The 24478-nt window shown below is 36.4% G+C and overlaps 1 protein-coding gene across 2 annotated transcripts; it reads right to left on the reverse strand.

Moving 5' to 3' along the window:
* Positions 1–4187: 4187 nt before the first annotated feature.
* On the reverse strand, positions 4188–24472 carry LOC127841826 (60S ribosome subunit biogenesis protein NIP7 homolog). 2 transcript variants are annotated; one of them, XM_052370947.1, is made up of 5 exons: positions 24308–24472; positions 23055–23141; positions 19158–19296; positions 15945–16085; positions 4188–5746 (listed from the first exon to the last, which is right to left on the reverse strand). In XM_052370947.1, exons 1-5 carry the CDS (start codon positions 24361–24363, stop codon positions 5627–5629), a joined length of 543 nt encoding a protein of 180 aa, XP_052226907.1. In that variant the 5' UTR covers positions 24364–24472; the 3' UTR covers positions 4188–5626. The 2 variants fall into 2 exon arrangements, with proteins under 2 accessions (XP_052226907.1, XP_052226908.1); XM_052370948.1 differs by having other exon boundaries at positions 4188–5804.
* Between the last annotated feature and the right edge of the window lie 6 nt (positions 24473–24478).

Consider the following 24478-nt stretch of genomic DNA (forward strand, 5'->3'; position numbering starts at 1 on the left):
ACAAATAAAAATAATGAACAACCATCAAAAAAAGCAAAATGGTGTACTTAACTTAATGCCAGAGGTAATGAAAAAGAATGGAATTGCATATTTTAGCTACCATTTTAATAACCAATGACGTAAAAGTGCAGTGGTTCCAATATAGAATAACTCACAGAATACTTGGAACAAATAGTCTCTTTAATAAATTGAAAATTACTAACGATCCATTATGTTCTTTATTCAAACAAAGTGATGAAACTTTAGAGCATTTATTCTGGGAATGTCAGATATCTAAAACAGTTATTGACGAAATGTTACCCGGATAATCTTTTCCATTTATTGATAAGACAACTTTTCTTCTTGGATATTTAACGAAGTCTGCTAGTACCATAAATAATGTTATTTTATTTTTAAAGCTATACTAATACAAGTGTAAAAAAAGAATCATTCCAAGCATAGCAGGAGCCAAGAAATACCTCAAATATGAATATGATAACTTGAGAAAAATTTCAATTACAAAAAACAATTAAGAATCCTTTTATAGAGAATGGGAACTTTTTAATACCATTTTATAACAGACATAGATTTTAAACGCGAGGATTATAGAATTTTCATCTGTTATTACAATGTTTACATCATTTATACAGCATTGATTATCTATACACACTAAAAAATATCATTAAAGGGATCTTTTCACGGTTTGGTAAATTGATAAAATTGAAAAAGTTGTTTCAGATTCGCAAATTTTCGTTTGAGTTATGATATTAGTGAGGTAACAGTATTACTGAACATTTACCATAGTCCAATATAGCCAGTATATGTATCTTTTGACGATTTGAAAACCTAAAAATTATAAAGCGTTGCGACGCGAAACGATTGAATAATTTGGAGAGTTCTGTTGTTGTCGTTTAAATTTACGAAACTACGAAGATTGTTTATATAATGTATAAAATATGTACTCTGCGCACGCCCGGCGGATTAGCCGAGAGGGCTAATGCGTTTTTACTTCAGACTAACTCCAGGACTCCGGGGGTCACTGGTTCGAGCCCTGGTACCGGCTACTTTTTTTCCTTTTTTAAATTTTATTCTTGATTTTTTACTGGAGCTTTTAAGATCCAATGTTAACATTTATCAATATAAAGCATTTAATGGCAAACTTCAAAATATGCCAACATCTGTGAAAAGGCCACTTCAAATGCTCTTATTAATGTTTCTCTCTATGCCTTTACATTTGCTAGTACAATTTAAACATCATTGGTCGTGTATATATATATATATATATATATATATATATATATATATATATATATATATATATATATATATATATATATATATATATATATATATACACACACACTGGAAAAAAAAGTTTCATAATGATTTGCAAAAAAAGTGTCTTTAAGGGTGTTCACAAGCTTCTTTTACTACATAAAATATATGGAAAATAACCCCACGGTGGCCAAGTTTTTTGACAGCCAGAACCAGTTTCAAACAAACTATACATATAGAGAAAACTGCCCCACCCCCTAAAAGCCATTTTTCCCACCGATTTTGACCATTTTCGAAGTCGTCCATGAAATCAATAAAACCAATATTCTGACTAAGTTTCATGATAGGGAAAAATGTGACTTACAATGTAACTTTATAGCCATGTCCGGAAAACTGCCCCGCCCCCCTGTCGGCCATGTTTTTCAACCGACCAGAACCATTTTCGAACTCAAGAAGCGACATATCATTTACACAAACATTTTAGCAAAGTAAAAGTGACTTCTAGAGTATTCACAAGGTCTTTATTTTGTTTACCAAGTGACCTTGTTTCCGACCCCACATGACCAGTTTAGAACTCGGTTGAGGTATGATTTGAATAAATGCCCTGAACAAAAAGATTCATGAAGATTGGACAAGAAATGCGGTCTCTAGTGTTCACAGGGCAAAGTTTCACGACGGACACAGGTCGATCAAATATTACCATGAGCACTTAAGTGCTTATGTGAGCTAAACACTGGGCAGCCAATTTGTTGACATAGGCATTGAAAGGACCAATTGTATGTATGTATTTATGTATGTATGTATGTATGTATGTATGTATGTGTGTGTGTGTGTGTGTGTGAGTGTGTGTGTGTGCGTGCGTGCGTGCGTGCGGGCGTGCGTGCGGGCGGGCGGGCGGGCGTGCGTGCGTGCGTGCGTGCGTGCGTGCGTGCGTGCGTGTGTATGTATACTTCTATATTTTTTAATACAAATTCAATAAGTACGTACGTACGTACGTATGCATTTACATATATACATATGTGACCGTACGCGCATCTTGGTACTTCTATATTTTTTATACAAATTCAATTAGTGACTGCTGAGTGCAGACATACAAACATTATGGGCAATAACTTATCGAATCAAAATGATTACATTGACACGAATAACAGTGTTTTGTACTTTCATTTAAATGTTTTGAGAGTTATAGGAATGGTTAAAGTTGAATAAAGAAGAGCTGTCTCTATAGGATGACATATGCCCGCGAAAAAATGCTTTGATAGAAGTTATGAGCATTTTTCGAAACCTGAAAGCTGATTTTGAAACCTAAACGCGGACCCTAAGTTCAAGGTCAATGTAAAAGGGGTCGAACATTGTGTGCGTATAGTAAGGTCTTGTCCATATACACATGCTTACCAAATATGAAGGTTACATCTGAAGCGACAAAGAAGTGATGAGCATTTTTTGAAACCCTAACACAGATTTTAAAACCCAAAACTATGAAGACATACCATGTTATTTCACACTTAGTCGATATAATCTAATCCGGCATAACCATATTATTTGGGTACCATATACGATTCCATAATTTTTAAACAACACCATTTGTTCACATAAAATATATCGACTCCTTCAGTTATATCGCCATGTCAACATTTTGTTACTGGCAAGTCATCAAGATATATGCCGTCATACAGTAAACAACACAGAAATAGTTAAATTTACAAAACGGCTAAAGGATAAAATATTGTCAGAAATTTAGGCTCTTATTCCAACATGCGGATTGTTTACGTCTTGACAACATATCTTATGTCGACAAATCAACATAATTTTAGGCGTCATGCTCTTTTGAAAATGACTTGCCATCGTTGTTTTAGTCGACATGATGAGTTATTTTTGACGACATGACTACTTTTTCATATCATGCCGTCATAAAATGTTGACATCATCACAGTATCAGGGTGTACCATATACGTTTCCATAAAATACATATCAAAACACAATTCAATAAGACAAAGTATGCATACATTTTTGGAAACTCGTAAATAGTAATAATAAAGGTACCATTCGAAATCTAGCAATTTACTGTATTACATGTTTTAAATTAACATTACTACTCAAAATCAACGAGAATTTCATACAATATTTCGTAAAATAAACTTAACCAATTAAAAATCAGTGTTCCTTATGGCAATCGCCAACATTTCAATGCCAAATATGGTCTGGTAAAATAGATGTTTGTAGATACAAAATGCTCGTTTTTAATGTTTTGCATATTTAATTCCATTTAAATTTCCTGCAAAGATATCTATTCATACGACACATGAACACTAACATGGTGTTCGTTTGTCGTATGAACAGATATATTCGCGGGAAATTAAAATGGAATTAATCGTGTCACAAATAAATAAAAATGAGCATTTTGTATCTACAAAAAAGTATGTAATCATACCACATCTAGCGTTGAAATTGTGGCTATTGTTTTAAGGAATACTGATTGTTTAGGAGTTAACTTTATTTATGTCCTGTGTCTTATTTTTACATCAGAGGGTATCTAGCCGTAAGTTAAAGCCTTTATATGACATTGAGAATGATCCAAGCAAATGCTGTGTAAGACGGTTTGGAAATTTGATGACTTGCTATAATTAATGTATTAATATTATGTATCATAATTGGTATCTCTTTTTCTGTTGCAGCTGAGGTTTCATTTTGTTACCTGTTGCTGTAGACCAGTATACAATTGCTTGCTTAGACAATATATCTGTTGTTGGATTTGAACAAATGGCAGCCTATTTACAGGGCAATTACATTTTTTTGTTGATGATATGTGAATAGTTTATAAAATGTCATTTCACAGACAGAGTTTTTTTTTGTTCCTTTCAACTGTTCTGGCATGATGATTCTTAGTTACTTAAATGTATTCATGACAGAAACTTGAACACCAAGATAACAAATTCGTGTATGACAATTTATTACATTTCATTTGTTGTGCATGTATGCAGAGGCAAATCATGCACATTATGTACATAGATTTCATATCTGATAAATGTTGAACGAGAGATGTGTTCGTCAGAAACACAATGCCTCCTACTGCGCCGCTTTGATTTATTAAAAAAAAACTTTATAATTTGGCAGGTAAAGATAATTTTTACAAGGGAAGTAATATTTGTTAAAGGGTATTTAATACAAAATATTACTTCCCTTGTAAAAATGATCTGTACCTGTCAAATGATAAATAGAAATTATCTCCCTTTAAAGCTTGTTACTTCCCTTGGAATTGTTTTTTTAACCTTTGACCTTGAAGTATGACCTTGACCATTCACCACTCAAAATGTGCAGCTCCATTAGATACACATGCATGCCAAAATATCCAGTTGCAATCTTCAATATTGCAAAAGTTATGGCCAATGTTAAAGTTTTCGGATGGACGGACAGTTCAAATGCTTTATGCCACCCTACTGGAGGCATAAAAACATATAACAATGACAATGACTGTTTTTGTATTCAGTCAAGAACAGTATGAGTATACAACAGATAATGTTTTTTTCTTCTAAAATGCTTGCAATAAGGGTTGGTTTTTGTTTCACAGGTAATCAAATTAATTATTTATAATTCGTTGACATATTTAACATATTCTACTCTACAAATATTCAAATGCTGAGACTTCCTTTAATGTAAAAAATTATTATAATAACTAGGTTTTAAATATCTTATTGTAGAAAAAAACAACACAGCCCAAGTCATTTCAATTACTGTACAAAATAATATTATTTGTTGGACATACATTTTCGTAAATAGACACTTTTTGTTTGGGCCCCGTTTTCCACAGTTATGCGCCATATTTGCATAACTGACTGGTCAATAATAGGGGACACTTTCTGCTGTGTGGCATCCTGTTTGACCATCAATAAACCACACCACATAGAGTATCAGAATAGCCAATTTATTTCTAGACAATTTTATTTTAATGAAATACAAAAACCTGGAAATTAAGTGCCCCCTAGTCCCTACCAACAACAACAAAATTAAGTTCTTAAAAAACCTTTACATTTAATGCATACAAATATTTATTGTTTTAAAGAACATATCGCATAAATCCAATCCTCAATTAATGTTAAAAAAGTCCAATTTACACACACAATCAAAATGATCATGGGCATATGGTGAGTTATACATTTTTTCATACGTTCTGACACAGCTTCTGTCATGACATGTCTACCAGGTTTTGCATTGATCTCAATACATGTATCAGCATCAAAGTAAAAATGCTTATGTCCTGTAGCCACTGTTCATCCACCAAGACAAACAAGATCAACTAAAACAAAACTTAACCATGTCTATAAAGATCAATCCATAATAAAGACTTCAAAATGTTCCCAGTCTGCAATTCTACTCATGTCAAGTCGGCCTCACTGCGTATATATTCTCCAATATCAGCCTGATGGAAACACACCAGTGTCATAGGATCTGTATGCCTACACTCTTGGGTAGACTTGGCTGCAACCCCAAACCCCTGAAACAGTGAGTACATGCATCATGTAGTAAGTGGACTTGGCTGCAACCCCAAACCCCTGAAACAGTGAGTACATGCATCATGTAGTAAGTGGACTTGGCTGCAACCCCAAATCCCTGAAACAGTGAGTACATGCATCATGTAGTAAGTGGACTTGGCTGCAACCCCAAACCCCTGAAACAGTGAGTACATGCATCATGTAGTAAGTGGATTTGGCTGCATCCCCAAACCCATGAAACAGTGAGTACATGCATCATGTAGTAAGTGGACTTAGCTACAACCCCAAACCCCTGAAACAGTGAGTACATGCATCATGTAGTAAGAGTACATGCTCTAAAACAAGAGGGCCTGAAAGGCCCAAAGTCGCGCACATGAGATTGAAAGGAACTGACCTGTTCTGTGCAGCCCAAGATATCATTAGAACAATATGTTTTTACCAACTTTCATGACTAGTAAACACCCTGGCAGTCACGTTTTTCAACAGACCAGAACCATTTTCATACACATCCAAGATATCATTTAAACAAATATACTGACAAAGTTTCATGAAGATTCATAAGTCCATATAAGGAAAAATGCCCCGCCCACTGGTGGCCATGTTTTTCAAGCAACTGGAACCACTTTCGAACTTGTCAAAAATATAATTTGGACAAACCATCTGACAAAGTTTCATGATGATCATACAATGAATATGGCTTCTAGAGTGTTAACAAGGTTAAACTATAGCTATATAAGGAACAAGAGGGCCATGATGGTCCTGCATCGCTCCACTGCTGAAAAAAGGCTGAAAACAAATATTCTCTGCATGTGCAAATACTTAAATATAGGCCCTATTTAAGCGCATGTACACTTTTGTGACCCCCTGGTCTTGGCCAAATTTAACCCCAGGGGCATAATTTGAGCAAACTTTGTAGAGGACTACTATATCTCACTACATGTACATACAAAATATGGTAACCCTAGGTCCTGAGTTAAGGACAAGAATATTTTTAAAGTTTTCACAAAATAAGCAAGATATAAGCGTATATAATGTTCAATTTTGTGACCCGCAGGTCAGGGTCAAATTTGACCCAAAGGGCATAATTTGAACAAACTTGGTAAAGACTATAAGATGTTACTGCATACCAAATTTGGTAGCCATAGTCTGAATGGTTTTCAACAAGAAGATTTTTAAAGATTTCACAAAATAGGCGCTTTATAAGCGCTTATTCAATTTTGTGACCCCCCAGGGCAGGGTCAAAGTTGACCCCAGAGGCATTATTTGAACAATTTGGTAGAGATTTATTAGATGTCACTACATACCAAATTTGGCAGCCCTAGGCCTAATAGCTATGGAAAAGAAGATTTTTAAAGTTTTCACAAAAAAGGCCCCATATAAGCTTATGTTCAGTTTTGTGACCCCCCGGGTAGGGTCAAATTTGACCCCAGGGGCATAATTTGAACAAACTTGGTAGAGAACTGTTAGATGTCATAACATACCAAATTTGGTAGCCCTATGCCTTATGGTTAAGGACAAGAGAATTTTTAAAGTTTTCACAAAATAGGCACTATATAAACATATAATCGATTTTGTGGCCCCCAGGGCAGGGTCAAATTTGACTCCAAGGGCATAATTTGAACAAACTAAGTGGAGGACTATACAATGTCACTGCATACCAAATTGTGTAGCCCTAGGCCAAACGGTTATGGACAAGATTTTTTTTTAAGTTTTCACAAAATAGGCAATATATAAGCATATGTTCAATTTTGTGACCCCCGGGAAAGGTTCAAATTTGACCCCAGGGATAGAACTTGAACATTTTTGGTAGAGGACTATAAGATGTCACTACATACCAAATTTGATAGCCCTAGGCTGGATGGTTATGGACAGAAAGATTTTTGAAGTTTTCACAAAATAGGCCTTATAGAAGCATATGTTCAAGTTTTTGATCCCCTGGGGCAGGGTCAAATTTGACCCCAGGGGCATAATTTGAACAAACTTGGTAGAGAACTATAAGATTACACTACATATCATTTTGGTAGACCTAGGCCCAATGTTTATGGACAAGACGATTTTTAAAGTTTTCATAAAATAGGCCTTATATAATGGTATGTTCTATTTTGTGACCCTCGGGGCAGGGTCAAATTTGACCCCAGGGGCATAATTTGAACAAACTTGGTAGAGAACTATAAGATGTCACTACATACCAAATTTGGTAGCCCTAGACCCAATGGTTTTGGAAAAGAAGTTTTTAAAGTTTTCACAAAATAAGCTCTTTATAAGCATATCTTCAATTTTGTGACCCCCGGGGCAGTTTCAAATTTGACCGAAGGGGCATAATTTGAACAAACTAAGAAGAGAACTATTACATGTCAATATATACCAAATTTGGTAGCCTTATGCCATACAGTTATGGACAAGAAGATTTTTGAAAGTTTTCCCACAATAGGCCTTATATAAGCATATGTTCAATTTTGTGACCCTCTGGGCACGGTCAAACTTGACCAAAGGGGCATAATTTGAACAAACTTGGTAGAGGACTATAAGATGTCACCACATACCAAATTTGGTAGCCCTTCCCCCAACGTTTATGGACAAGAAGATTTTGAAAGTTTTCAAAAATAAGACCTTTATAAGCATATACTAGTATTCAATTTTGTGACCCCTGAGGCAGTATCAAATTTGACCCCAGGGGCATAATTTGAACAAACTAAGAAGAGAACTATTACAAGTCACTACATACCAATTTGGTAGCCCTATGCCATACAGTTATGGACAAGAATATTTTTAAAGTTTTCACAAAGTAGGCCTTATATAAGCATATGTTCAATTTTGTGACCCTCGGGGCAGGGTCAAACTTGACCCCAGGGGCATAATTTGAAAAAACTTGGTAGAGGACTATAAGATGTCACTACATACCAAATTTGGTAGCCCTAGGCCCAATGGTTATGGACAGAAAGATTTGAAAAGTTTTCACAAAATAGACCCTATATAAGCATATGATCAATTTTGTGACCCCGGAGCAGGGTCAAATTTGACCCCAGGGGCATAATTTGAGGAAATTTGGTAGAGGACTATAAGATGTCTCTACATTCTAAATTTATTAGCCCTAGGCCCAATGGTTATGGACGAGAAGATTTTGAAGGTTTTCACAAAATAGGCCTTATATAAGCATATGTTCAATTTTGTGACCCCCGGGGCAGGGTCAAATTTGACCCAAGGGGCATAATTTGAACAAACTTGGTAGAGGACTATTAGATGTCTCTACATACCAAATTTGATAGCCCTAGGCCCAATGGTTATGGGCGAGAAGATTTTGAAAGTTTTCACAAAATAGGCCTTATATCTAGCATATGTTTAATTTTGTGACCCCCCGGGGCAGGGTCAAATTTGACCCCAGGGGCATAATTGGAAGAAATTTGGTAGAGGACTATTAGATGTCTCTACATACCAAATTTGATAGCCCTATGCCCAATGGTTATGGACAAGAAAATTTTGAAAGTTTTCACAAAATAGGCCTTATATAAGCATATGTTCAATTTTGTGACCCCCGGGGCAGGGTCAAATTTGACCCCAGGGTCATAATTTGAAAAAATTTGGTAGAGGACTATTAGATGTGTCTACATACCAAATTTGATAGACCTAGGCCCAATGGTTATTGACAAGAAGTTTTTGAAAGTTTTCATGAAATAGGCCTTATATAAGCATTTGTTCAATTTTGTGACCCCCGGGGCAGGGTCAAATTTGACCCAAGGGGCATAATTTGAAGAAATTTGGTAGAGGACTATTAGATGTCTCTACATACTCAGCGATTTTCCTCCTTCTTTATAAAGTACCGGTAAACGGTACTTTCCCAATCGAGCGAAAATTCCCAAATTCCCAATCGGCATCTGAAAAAATCCCAAATCGGCGTCCGAATTTTTTCTCAAAACGATTGAAAGTTTCGTAACAAAACCCAACTTTCGGTGAGCGCACAAAGAAAATCGTATAGTTGTGTGTAACCACGCGCTCGATTAATTTCGGGTTTTATTATTCAGCGCGTGCAATCAATAGAGTTGTTACTGTTTCCGGTTCTTTTGTCAGGCAGCCAGCGTACTGTTTTACGTAGGTTTGTAACCTTGCCTCTGTGGAAAGGGTGTTCAGTCTAATGAACAATGTTTGCGCGACCAATCGGAACCGTCTATCACAGGACACATTGACAGCACTAATGATGCTGTGCAGAGAAGGATGCCAGCAACTGATAGATGATCAAACATCAAAGATTGTTGAAATTTTCAAAAAAAAAATAAAGACAGAGACATTGCTTTACAAGAGATTAAAACAACTAGTAATTGATTTTGTGTTTTCTTTAAAATATTTTGTTATTTATATCAACTTTATTACTTAATGGTCATTGAGGCATGCCTGCAAATGATTATTTTAATGGTATGTTCAATTAAGTATGAACTGTATGATGTATTCAATAAGACCCAAACTTCACGAAGCGAATTTCCCAATTTAAGGATTTCAAGACTCAATTTTTCCCAATTTTGAGGTTTTCACAACTCAATTTTTCCCAATTGGACCGGTACCGGTACTTTTCCCAATTGGACAAGGAAAATCGCTGATACTAAATTTGATAGCCCTAGGCCTAATGGTTATGGATAAGGAGATTTTGAAAGTTTTCACAAAATAGGCCTTATATAAGCATATGTTCAATTTTGTGACCCACGGGGCAGGGTCAATTTTGACCAAAGGGGCATAATTTGAAAAAATTTGGTAGAGGACTATTAGATGTCTCTACATACCAAATTTGATGGACCTAAGCCCATGGTTATGGACGAGATTTTGAAAGTTTCCACAAAATGTTCAATTTTGTGACCTCCGGGGCAGGGTCAAATTTGACCCCAGGGGCATAATTTGAAGAAATTTGGTAGAGGACTATTAGATGTCCCTACATACCAAATTTGGTAGCCCTAGGCCCAATGGTTATGGACGAGAAGATTTTAAAAGTTTGCACAAAATAGACCTTATTAGCATATGTTCAATTTTATGACCCCCGGGGCAGGGTCAATAATTTGAAAAAATTTGGTAGAGGACTATTAGATGTCTCTACATACCAAATTTGATAGCCCTAGGCCCAATGGTTACGGACGAGAAGATTTTGAAAGTTTTCACAAAATAGGCCTTATATAAGCAAATGTTCAATTTTGTGACCCCCGGGGCAGGGTCAAATTTGACCCCAGGGGCATAATTTAAAGAAATTTGGTAGAGGACTATTAGATGTCTCTACATACCAAATTTGATCGCCCTAGGCCCAATGATTATGGACGAGAAGATTTTGAAAGTTTTCACAAAATAGGCCTTATATGAGCAAATTTTCATTATTGTGACCCCGGGGGCAGAGTCAGGAACACAATTTGACAGGTTGCGAACTTATGTAAAATTTACCTGAATAACCATGATAACATTTCAGCCACACTTGATCCACTACCGTTGTTTTTGATACAACTCAGAAAGACAATAAGGATTGAAAACTTACTTATTGCCATTAGGAATTGCATTTGTAATGTGTAAATCCTTCATGATTTGGAATTAATTTTGCTGTCTGCGTTCGTTGTACTTGTACTTGTAGCTCATTGAAAACATTGAAAGTTGTTATTTATGTACGCTGAAATATTGAACCTTACTGTTGTGGTTTCACTGCACTATTATTATTGTCAAAAAATGGAGCTGAATATGCTAGGGGCTGAGTGCTTAAAGTATATTTTTAAAGATTTAAACTTTTCCAAACAAAAATAATATATTGAATGATCCGTGCGGTAAAAAAAATCGTCAACTTATCGTCAACTCTAAATTTTCATCGTCATCGGCACTCCAGCAGCAATTCGTTGATGACGCGTCGACGATCTAATTGATCAACTCACCACTACACAGGACCATGACATAAGCCCCGCTGGCCTCTGGCCAGTGGAGCTAAAAATGCCACGCCCCCTTGGCAGCCATGTTTTTCCACCAACCGGAACCATTTTCGAACTCATCCAAGATTAATTGGGACAAATCATCTGACCAAGTTTCATGATGATCCGACAATAAATGTGGCCTCTAGAGTGTTAACAAGGTTTTACTAAAGAATGATATACACTAGCCATATTAGGAAAAATGCCCCGCCCCCTAGTGGCCATGTTTTTTAAGCAACCGAAACCATTTTCATACTCATCCAAGATATCATTAGGACAAATCTTCTGACCAAGTTTCATAAAGATCGGAAAATAAAAGTGACCTCTAGAGTGTTAACAAGGTTTTACTATAGCAGGGCTTTTCATCTGGAAATTGGGAAGAAGCCCTAGCCTTGCAAATTGGGAAATTTAAGCGCGATAAATGGCCATTTTGGGAAAAAAACTTTTAAAGCATTTCATCACAGGTAAATCATTTAATCAATTTTAAACAGTCACAATAATGGTTTGAACTTTATTTTTGTTATGAATTAATGACCTGGAAATGTTCTTTTCAAAGATTGGCCAGCTATATTTTCAAACAGATAAACTTTTCAACAGGTAACAGCAGTTTTTGAACAGTAAACTAAAAGTTATCTCTTTTTTCGTTATGACAGACTCTGTCACAGTCACACAATTCAGAACTTCACAAAGCCATTTCCCTTTGTTTTGCATTTTTAAACTTGTCAACTAGAAGCTCCCAATTTTTCAAACTGAAAATTCAGCGATGACACTGGTGACCTCCCTTGCGGCCCTCGTGAAAAAACCGACAATAAAACCCGTACTACGCAATATTCTGTTCTAGACTGGTACACAAATACAATTAAAATTCGGCTTAGCGGTAGTGGGGAAATACCTGAACTGAACTGGTAGCAAAAAAATCGATACCAGACAACAATTACGCAAAATAAACCTTCATCTTTGTTTATCGCTCGTGGAAGCTTTCAATGAAATTACAATCATCTACAAGACCAGTAAAACTATACCGAATAGTAACTTGGCTACAAAACACTATCCGCTGTGTTTATTTTTTTGATTTTCAGGGGAATTTCAATCGTTTTTTTTGGGAAGTCTTTCAGCCAGAGTTGGGAAAAAATAAGGCTTTTTAGAATTGGGAAGGAGCCGAATATCGGCCTCTGTTATATAAGGATGAAAAGCCCTGTATAGCCATATAAGGAAAAATGCCCCGCCCCTTGGCAGCCATGTTTTTCAACCAACCAGCATCATTTTTGAACTCGTCCAAGATATTATTGGGGTGAATCTTCTGACCTAGTTTCATAAAGATCGGACAATAAATTTGGCCTATAGACTGTTAACAAGATTTTACTATAACCAATATAGACATATCAGGAAAAATGCCCCGCCCCTTGGCAGCCATGTTTTTCAAGCAAACGTAACCATTTTCGAACTCACCCAAGATATCATTGACACCAATCTTCTGACCAAATTTCATGAAGATTGGACAATAAATGTGGCCTCTAGAGTGTTCACAAGGTTTTACTATAGCCATATATAGCCATATAAGGAAAAATGCCCTGCCCCTTGGCAGCCATGTTTTTCAAGCAAACGTAACCATTTTCGAACTCATCCAAGATATCATTGAGACCAATCTTCCAACCAAATTTCATGAAGATTGGACAATAAATGTGGCCTATAGAGTGTTAACAAGGTTTTACTATAGCCATATAAGGAAAACTGCCCCGCCCACTGGCGGCAATGTTTTTTCACCAATCTGGACCATTTTCGAACTCGTCTGAGATATCAATGAAACCAATGTTTTGACCAAGTTTCATGATGATTGGGCAAAAATTGTGACTTCTAGAGTGTTCACAAGGTTTCTCTATAGCCATATAAGGAATACTGCCCCGCCCCCTGGCAGCCATGTTTTTCAACAGACCTGAACCATTTTTGAACTCAACCAACATATTATTTAAACAAACGTTTTGACAAAGTTACATGAAGATTGGGCATCAAATGTGACTTCTACAGTGTTCACAAGGTTTTTCTTTTTTTTTACCTAGTGACCTAGTTTTTGACCCAGCATGACCCAGTTTCGAACTAAGTCGAGGTATCAATGGGACAAATGTTCTGACCGAATTTCATGAAGATCAGACAATAAATGTGGCCTCTAAAGTGTTCACAGGGCAAAATGTTGACGACAGACGATGCACGACAGACAAAAAGCGATCACAAAAGCTCACCATGTTGTGCTCAGGTGAGCTAAAAAGAGGTTACTTAACCTTTTACTTCTAAGATACATTTTTTGACACATTTGTAGTCTCATAGAAAGTTAAATTGAATTAAATACCTTTTTTTACTAAATTTAAGTTTCAAAAGCTTCATTTCCAACGCTTAGTTACTGATGAGCAGAAAACAGCATAAAACCTGAAAAGACTGCAAGTTACTAGCAAGCTGTTATGGTTTTATGCTGGTTGCAAAAGCCATTTTTACTTTGCTTCTTACGGGGCAAAGGATTAATATGTTCATTGCATGTAATAAATATCACAGTGATATATGTAGATTAGCACCCCCCACTTGTCTGAATTTGCTGGTTAATTTGTTTTTATGAATAACATTTAACAAACACTTGAATTAATTTTGTTGCAATTAATCAATAAGCGTACATGTAGTATATGATTACTGTCAGTCAAATATATGTTTTTTACAAACTACAATTTAGTGTTTTAATTCGAGCAATTGAGTCCTTGACTGGGCTCGGTCATTTTAAAGTACAAGCCTGTTTGGCTCACAACTCGTTATGGCGAGTTTTGATGTTTCGACATAATGTGGTCATTATATATATTAACCTCATTCATGTGACGTGTTGTATTTCATTCTTTTTAAAATCGAACTTTCTTCGCATAAAACATGCTGTAATTTCATATGTATGTGTATAACGATTACCTGTATACAACTGTATAACAGAACAGAACATAATAAAACAAGCAAATTCGTAGAATTGATATCCCCCGCAACAAATGTTTTGTTTGAGGATGGGTGCAAATCGGACGGATGAACATACTGACAGATGGACGGACGGAGGACAATAACTCAAAACTAAGACCAAGTTTCAATGAAATCCTACAAAGCACTTCCAAGATATGGCTCCGGACACAAAAGTGACGGACGGATGGACAGCCGGACAACGCAAACACAATATCCCTCCGCCTCTGGCGGGGGATATATACTCATACCAAGTTTTAATTAAATCCGCCAAAGAACTTCCAAAATATGGCTCCGGACACAAAAGTGCCTATAGTAAAAAGCATTTTTTCAAGATACAAAGGGCCATAACTCTGGTTTTAACAGATGGTGTACAATGCCATTTGGCGTGAATCATCCTCTTATGCATATATATACTCATACGAAGTTTCAATGAAATACGCCAAAGCACTTCCAAGATATGGCTCCGGACACAAAAGTGACTAACGGACAGCCGGACGGACAGCCGGACAACGCCAAAACAATATCCCTCCGCCTCTGGCGGGGGATATATACTCATACCAAGTTTCAATGAAATCCGCCAAAGCACTTCTAAGATATGGCTCCGGACACAAAAGTGCCTATAGTAAAAAGCATTTTTTTCAAGATACAAAGGGCCATAACTCTGTTTTTAACACATGGTATACAATGCCATTTGGCGTGCATCATCCTCTTATGCATATATATACTCATACCAAGTTTCAATGAAATCTGCCAAAGCACTTCCAAGATATGGCTCCGGACACAAAAGTGCCTATAGTAAGAAGCATTTTTTCAAGATACAAAGGGGCCATTACTCTGTTTTTAACAGATGGTGTACAATGCCATTTGGCGTGCATCATCCTCTTATGCATATATATAACCATACCAAGTTTCAATGAAATCCGCCAAAGCACTTCCAAGATATGGCTCCGGCCACAAAAGTGCCTATAGTAAAAAGCATTTTTTCAAAATACAAAGGGCCATAACTCTGTTTTTAACATATGGTGTACAATGCCATTTGGCGTGCATCATCCTCTTATAGATATAAATACTCATACGAAGTTTCAATGAAATCCGCCAAAGCACTTCCAAGATATGGCTCCGGACACAAAAGTGCCGGACGGACGGACAACGCCAAAACAATATCCCTCCGCCTCTGGCGGGGGATAAAAATTCTACGTAAGCATATACTATATGCTTACGTAGAAAAAAACTATTATGTTCTGTTCTGTATCCTTGTTATACATGATGTTAACAGTCACAATTGCAAAACTCTTACCAATGGGACATCACCCATGCTGTAGACAATGACTCCCTGATACTGAGGTGTGTTCTCTGTAATTCTGCCCAAGCCAGACTTCATTACATGGTGTCCGTACAAAAATTGTTGCTCTGCACTCGACTTTAACCATATCTTGTACTGAAACATTTGTGTAACCAGATATGCAAAAGGAAACATAGTTTTGCGATTTAATTGGTTATGTCATGTTAAGTTAATTATACTAATTGACAAACTTAGTAGAACCAGTAACACTGTTTATCAACAATTACTTGTTTTGGCCAGTGTGTTGTTATATAATGCCTGAGTTTACCAATTGTGGCTTTGTATTAATATTGACAAATAAAAAGCTTACTGCTGAATAATAAAACTAATTAAATGCAAAACCATAAACAACAAGCAAATTTGTTGAATTGATATCCCTCACCAAATAAAGTTTAATTAAGGATGGATGCAAATCCCTTTATACATTGTATAATCCTAAACAAGAGGGCCAAGATGGCCTTAATTCGCTCACCTGAGAGGTGTTGGTTCATTCAATCTGTACCAAACGTCAAACTTGACCTAGATATTGTCCAGACAAAGATCCTGGTCAAGTTTCATCAGTATTGAACCAAAACTCTGGCATATGGAGTGTTTTTGTTTTTGTAAGATTTGACCTGGTGACCTATATTTTGAGTTGACCCTCCCTTACCAAACATCAAACTTTGCTTACAAAAATAAATATTATGACCAAGATTAATAAAATCTGAAACAAAATTGTGACCTCTAGAGTGTTTACAAGGATTTTGTATAATATAATGAAAATTTGGACAATCTAAGGGCAATAATTATGGCATTAATTACGTGATATATATAAAACCAATCTTTGTACCAAGTTTAATTATGATTGGGCAAAAATTGTGACTTCTAGAGTGTTCACAAGCTTTTTTTACTATATAAATATAAGAAAACTGCCCCCCCCCCCCGGCTGCCATGTTATTCAACTGACCGGAACCATTTTCGAACTCAACTCTCATATCAAGGAAACAAATGTTCTGACCAAATTTCAAGAAAATTGGGCAAAAAATGTGACTTCTAGAGTGTTCACATGTTTTCACTTTATACATATAGAGAAAAATGCCCCGCCCACTGGCGGCCATGTTTTTTCACCGATCTGGACCATTTTCCAACTTGCCAAGTTATATATACATGTAAAACCATTGTTTTGACCAACTTTCATGATGATTGGGCAAAAATTGTGACTTCTAGAGTGTTCACAAGATTTCTATATAGCCAAATAAGGAAAACTGCCCCCCCCCCCCCCTCCGGCAGCCATGTTATTCAACTGACCGGAACCATTTTCGAACTCAACTCTCATATCAAGAAAACAAATGTTCTGACCAAATTTCATGAAAATTGGGCAAAAAATGTGACTTCTAGAGTGTTCACATGTTTTCACTATAAACATATAGAGAAAAATGTCCCGCCCACTGGCGGCCATGTTTTTTCACCGATCTGGACCATTTTCCAACTCGTCCATGTTATCAATAAAACCAATATTTGACCATTTTTCATGATGATTTGGCAAAAATTGTGACTTCTAGAGTGTTTACAAGGTTTCTCTATAGCCAAATAAGGAAAACTGCCCCTACCCCGGGCAGCCATGTTTTTCAACAGACCGGAACCATTTTCAAACTCAACTCTCATATCAAGGAAACAAATGTTCTGACCAAATTTCATGAAAACTGGGCCAAAAATGTGACTTCTAGAGTGTTCACATGTTTTCACTATAAACATATAGAGAAAAATGCCCCGCCCACTGGCGGCCATGTTTTTTCACCAACCTGGACTATTTTCCAACTCTTCCGAGATATCAATAAAACCAATGTTTTGACCAACATTCATGATGATTTGGCAAAAATTGTGACTTCTAGAGTGTTTACAAGGTTTCTCTATAGCCAAATAAGGAAAACTGCCCCACCCGCCGGCAGCCATGTTTTTCAACTGACTGGAACCATTTTTGAACTCAACTCTCATATCAAGAAAACAAATGTTCTGACCAAATTTCATGAAAATTGGGAAAAAAATGTGACTTCTAGAGTGTTCACATGTTTTCACTATATACATATACATGTAGAGAAAAATGCCCCGCCCACTGGCGGCCATGTTTTTTCACCGATCTGGACCATTTTCCAACTCGTCCATGTTACCAATAAAACCAATGTTTTGACCAACTTTCATGATGATTGGGCAAAAATTGTGACTTCTAGAGTGTTAACAAGGTTTCTCTATAGCCAAATTAGGAAAACTGCCCCACCCCCCGGCAGCCATGTTTTTCAACTGACCAGATCCATTATTGAACTCAACTCTCATATCAAGGAAACAAATGTTCTGACCAAATTTCATGAATACTGGGCCAAAAATGTGACTTCTAGAGTGTTCACATGTTTTCACTATATACATATAGAGAAAAATTCCCCGCCCACTGGCGGCCATGTTTTTTCACCAATCTGGACCATTTTCGAACTCGTCCGAGATATCAATTAAACCAATGTTTTGACCAAGTTTCATGATGATTGGGCAAACATTGTGACTTCTAGAGTGTTCACAAGGTTTCTCTATAGCCATATAAGGAATACTGCCCCGCACCCTGGCGGCCATGTTTTTCAAGGGACCGGAACCATTTTTAAACTCAACCAACATATCATTTAGACTAACATTTTGACAAAGTTACATGAAGATTGGGCATCAAATGTGACTTCTACAGTGTTCACCTAGTTTTTGACCCAGCATGACCCAGTTTTGAACTCAGTCAAGGTATCAATGGGACAAATGTTCTGACCAAGTTTTATGAAGATCAGACAATAAATGTGGCCTCTGGAGTGTTCACAAGGCAAATGTTGACGACGGACGATGCACGACCGACAAAAGGCGATCACAAAAGCTCACCATGAGCACGTATGTGCTCTGGTGAGCTAAAAATAGACATGGCTTAAAAGTAGTCAATTAGAGTTCCTGTTACACAATATTGCTTAATATGTGCTACATTGTCAAACTATGCAGTAGAGATGCTGCATTAGAACCAGGAGGTCAGTGTTTGATTACTATCCCTCATTGAAGAATTTATTGGCTGGGTTAAAGTGCAGCTTTTTTTTATAAATAGTTTAACTCTTGAGCTTCTGTATGTATTGCAATAATTTCTCTTGTTTTCTAGTCTTTATCCTAACTTACCTTTGCATAAGGTGCCATGTAATCTAACGCAGTAACATGAAGCCTAAATTTCTTGGATTTTGTGAATTTCCCAAAGCATGTGCCAAAGCTGATCAAATTTGGTCTTGCAAAACTTTCTGCTCTCTTCATTAACTCTTCCCTGAAAAACAGTAAAGATGAAAAAAAGCAGGGCTTTTTTTATTTGGGGAAACAGCCTGGCCTTCCCTCTTGGGGAAAAAAATATCAACAAAACTGACAAAAGGGGAAGCCATTCACAAATGCAAGCTTAAAATTTTGGAAACATTTGATAATTGTACAGAAATTGTCTTAGGAGAGGGAGCCTTTCTCTTTGGGAAGGCTATGTAAGGCCCTTGCTAAAGAAGGAAAAAAAGCAATCAAATTAAGATAATACTTTAACAGGTGGGACTTATATAAAAGAGACATATTTTTGTATGACACACATTTACCCACATTCCTCTTTTGTCTGAAAACTCAACTACAAGTAATGTGGAAAGAAACAGAATCAAAATAAGGAGATGCTCGTCATTATGTTTATAAGATTTAAGCTTTTTGAGTTATGCCACACAAAACAAGTCAAACAAGCAAATTTGTTGAATTGATATCCACCCCCTTCTTCTCATTAATATCTATACACCTATGAAGTTTCATGTTGACATCTTTTATAGTTTATTGTGATATAGCCCTAAAAAGTCTGCGACGGAGAGACAGACGCAGGGCCTTTTTCCTTCTGTGAGAATGGTCGTTTTTCATTATTTTGGGAAGTTCAAGACTCAAATTTTCACAATTTTAGAAAGTTTGCTACTCATTTCTTCACAATTTTAAGCAGTTCCCAACTCATTTTTTCACAAAATGGGGGGGGGGGGGCCAAGGAAAAAAGCCCAGGGACGGAAAACCCCAAAACTAAATCCTTTTGCCTTTGGTGGGTATAACAAAAGGACCATGAATGATCATGGCCCTGACGCTCACCCAAGTTCAACTGACCTTATGAAAGTTGTTGACCCCACTTGATAAGATAGAATTGCAAGAAGCCAATATGCTTACAAGAGGGCCATAATGGCAGTGAAGCGCTCACCTGTGGTCTTGGTAAACTAATATTGTTTAAAGTGATATAACGGGCATCTTAAGAGTATAAAGGTGTCTATCGCAATACGGATTTTCCTAGCCATTTTTGGAAAAGGAGTCTGGTCAAAGTGGGACTGTTTAAATCAATAAAATGGCAAATTTGGGAAAATCTAATAGAAGTCTTTATAATCATTCAAGTAAGGAAAACAAAAATCATATCAATTATAGGTACATTGAGATTAAAATTGAGATTTGATAATCATTAGAAACTTTGATGAAAAAAAATAAATATATATATTGGAAATAAGATATTTTTTACAATTTTGGCTTGGGATCAGGTCCGATTTATGGCCCTTTTTAAATAGCAGGAAAACCCTTGACATATATGATGTGGCCTAGGTATTGTCAAAAGTAAAATTATGACTCAATATTGAGTCGTACATTTCCCCTACTTAGGAGTGACAAGGTTTTTCTAGGTGAACTAGTTTTAGGACCCACATGACCAGCGCCCTCACACTACTTTGGGGGAAGGAGTCTGCAGCCCTTAGAAGGGGGAATTTTTGCGCCTTTTCCTTTTTGGGGGATTTTTTTTACTTACTCTCTCATTATTACATGTGTACATGTTTGCACTATATTCATTGCATTTTTCATAATTGAGTATGTTTGAAAAGATTAAATTGAAATAGAATTGAGATATAATAATCATGAGACACATCTTTCTATTAAAAAAAAATAAAAATAAAAATATATTTTTTTTTTTAAGGTGGAAATTTCCCCCCCAAAAGGGGAAAAAATTATACTTTTCAGGTGAATCAATCTTGGCCTATATATATTAGGACCCACATGACAAAGAATCAATCTTGGCCTATATATATAGATTACTATTCTGACCAAGTATCATCAAGATTAAAACAGTTAACAAGGCTTTCTAAGATTTGACATGGTGATCTAGTTTTGGGACTGATGCAAAATCAGGCTTGGCTTAGATATTGCCTAAATACACACATTGACAAAATGTCATCAATATTGAGTTATAAATGTGGCATTTCAAATGGTTACTATCTTTCTAACATTTGACCAGATGATGTTTTTCTAATAATTATGTGACACAGATTCAAACTTTGCCTAGTTACAGGTATGATAAAGGTTAACATTCTGACCAATTTTTGTCAAGATTGAGTCATAAATGGTCCTCAACAGTGATAACAAGGTTTTTTTCTAAGATTTAAATGAGTCGCGTTCTGATAAAACTGGGCATAATGCATGTGTGTAAAGTGCCGTCCCAGATTAGCCTGTGCAGTCCGCACAGGATGATCAGGGATGACACTTTTCGTCTAAATTGGTTTTGTACTAATAATAGACTTCATTTAAACGAAAAATGTCATAAAAAGGGAAAGTGTCGTCCCTGATTAGCCTGTGCGCACTGCACAGGCTAATTTGGGACAACACTACGCACATGCATTATGCCCGGTTTTCTCAGAACACGACTCAAATAGTGACCTTGTTAAAGAACACACATGACCCTAATTCTAACTTAGTCTGGGTACTAAGAAAATAAACATCCTGCCCAAGTTCCATAAAGATTAAGAAATACATGTGGTATACAGAATGGTAAAAAGATTGTTCTAAGATTTGACATGGTGACCTAGTTTTTGGAAGCACATGATTCAGATTGGAATTCAGACTAGGTTTTGTCAAGATGAACATTATGACCAAGTTTCAATAACGTCTTAAATAAGAGTAGTAAACCTTTTTTTCAGTGTTGACCTAGTGACCCAGTTTTAGGACACATGTGACCCTGATTGGAATTTGACCTAAAATCGTAAATTATAATATTGGGACAAAGCTTATCAGGATTATGTCATACATGTGGCTTCCAGAGTGGTAACAAGCTTATTCTTACATTGTGGCCTTGTTTTTTAACATACATGAATCAGATTCCACCTCAGCCTAGATATTGTAAAGATAAACATTTTGACAAAGCTTCATCAAAGTTGGATCAAATGAGAGTTAATAACCTAAAACCTATGATGCAATAAGGCGATAACAACAGCTGAGCTTGAGCCATCCCTCAAGGGAGCAGTAAAGTTTCAGCCCTCTAGCACCAATTCATTATGACTTATCCCTTTATCACTTAAGTACGTATTTTCACGCATTTGTAGTCCCTTAGAGAGCAAAATGTTTTTAAAGACCTTTCTTACTAGGTTCAAGTTTTTAAGGTTTCATTTCCAACCCTTAGATAGTGATGAGAAGCAACCAACATAAAACCTGAAAGACTGTGAATTACTACTGGTTTTATGCTGTTTGTACATTTGACTTTGCCTCTAAGTGGGAAAGGGTTATGTTGTTTTTTTTTATTTAATGCTATAAGATGGACCATAACTCTGGTTATGTTCAAAACATCCAAGTCGAAGCTCCAGTTTACATGATGATGGATACATTTTAAGTTAAGCAAGACACAAAAATCTCGTTGACATAAGGACAGATGGTCACAAAGAAGACAGCTTCTGAGTATATTCTATATCACATTGTGTTGCTTTTTTTTACAATAATCACATGAGTCATGTTCTGAGAAAACTGGGCTTAATGCATGTGTGTAAAGTGTTGTCCCAGATTAGCCTGTGCAGTGCGCACAGGATAATCAGGGATGACACATTCCGCTTTTATGGTATTTTTAGTTTCAAGGAAGTCCCTTCTTACCGAAAATCAAGATTAGGCGGAAAGTGTCATCCCTGATTAGCCTGTGCAGACTGCACAGGCTAATCTGGGATGACACTTCAGGCACATGCATTAAGCCCAGTTTTCACAGAACAAGGCTCAAATTTTGTTTTTTACCTGACATAATATACTCGATCTTTGTGCAATCGAAAGCAGTATGATCCATCTGGCCGATCCAGCAATAACTTTATGTTATCTCCAATACTGAAAACAAAACATTCAGGTGAATAATTGTGTCTTGTTCTGAGAAAACTGGGCTTAATGCATGTGCGTAAGATTCTAGAAATAGATATTTACAAATTCGGAATGCTGTGCATTTTCCCTTTCAAAAACTTACACATTTTTTTTAAGAAACATTTACATACATTGTTTTTATTTGCCAATTTGGGATATATATATGTTATATTTGTGTTCAGGGTTTTTTATCTGATTTTGGGCAAATCTGTGTTTCGCTGCCATATTTTGTCAACCGAATGCTCAGTTGTAAAACGCCATATCATTTGCAAACAGATGCAATGCTGGGCTATTAGAACAACCAACCAAATAAATATAAAATTAAAATGTGTGGACAAAACACTGAGTTACATGTAGCGAGAAAGTCGAAGTTCATTGAACATTTAAGTTATTAGCCAAACAGTAGATCTGTAAGTTGTGTAAACATGTTGCTTTTAATGTCTTTTAACAAATCCAGTTGCATTAGTTTGGCAACTGCATGGAAACATGTGTGTTCTTGATGAAAACGGTCAAGTCCTGTGTTCCACAATCTTTCAGCAGTAGGCATATAGTGCGTTTCATACCTTGTGCATATATAATACCTATACGAAGGACATTTTTTCAAAATGTGTGTTTATGTCAATATTTGTTGTTGAAAAGTCAAACCAAAGTTGCCGACCTCATGCAACTGGATTCACTAAAAGACATTAAAAGCAACGTGATTACACAACTTATCGATCTCCAATCTGGTTAATAACTTAAATATTCAATTAACTTCGACTTTCTCGCTACATGTCTGTGTTTTGCTGCCATTTTTTGTCGACAGAATGCTCGGTCTTGTCCAGTGTACCACAATCTTTCAGCATTAGACATATAGTGCGTTTCATACCTTGTGTATAAATAATACCTATACGAGGGGTATTTTTTCAAACTGTGTAATTGTGTCAATATTCGTTGTTGAAAAGTCAAACCAAACACAATAGGTGTACATTTAAAAACCTGGAACCCCTGAGGTAAGCTCCGGGGGGGGGGGGGGGGGTTGCCGGGCAAATTTATGATACATCATACTGCTGCCTGTGTTTACTCTCGCGAAATAGTATTGCAAACGAAATTGATGTTAAAATAATAACTGTCATTAGGAACAAAAATTTACTCACTACTTAGAAAGCTTTTCAAAGAATGTTCTTGTTTCTTCTTCTGTGAGCGGCCTCATTTTTATGTGAAATGTACACAAATTATTGAAACTCTCTGTCAAAAATTATTTTGATACAAAACGTGCTTCCTGTTTACATGCAGACTGGTTTTCTAGTGTCTATTAATTCCTGTTG

The sequence above is a fragment of the Dreissena polymorpha genome, chromosome 8 (assembly GCF_020536995.1).
Source record: "Dreissena polymorpha isolate Duluth1 chromosome 8, UMN_Dpol_1.0, whole genome shotgun sequence".
NCBI classification, from domain to species: domain Eukaryota; kingdom Metazoa; phylum Mollusca; class Bivalvia; order Myida; family Dreissenidae; genus Dreissena; species Dreissena polymorpha.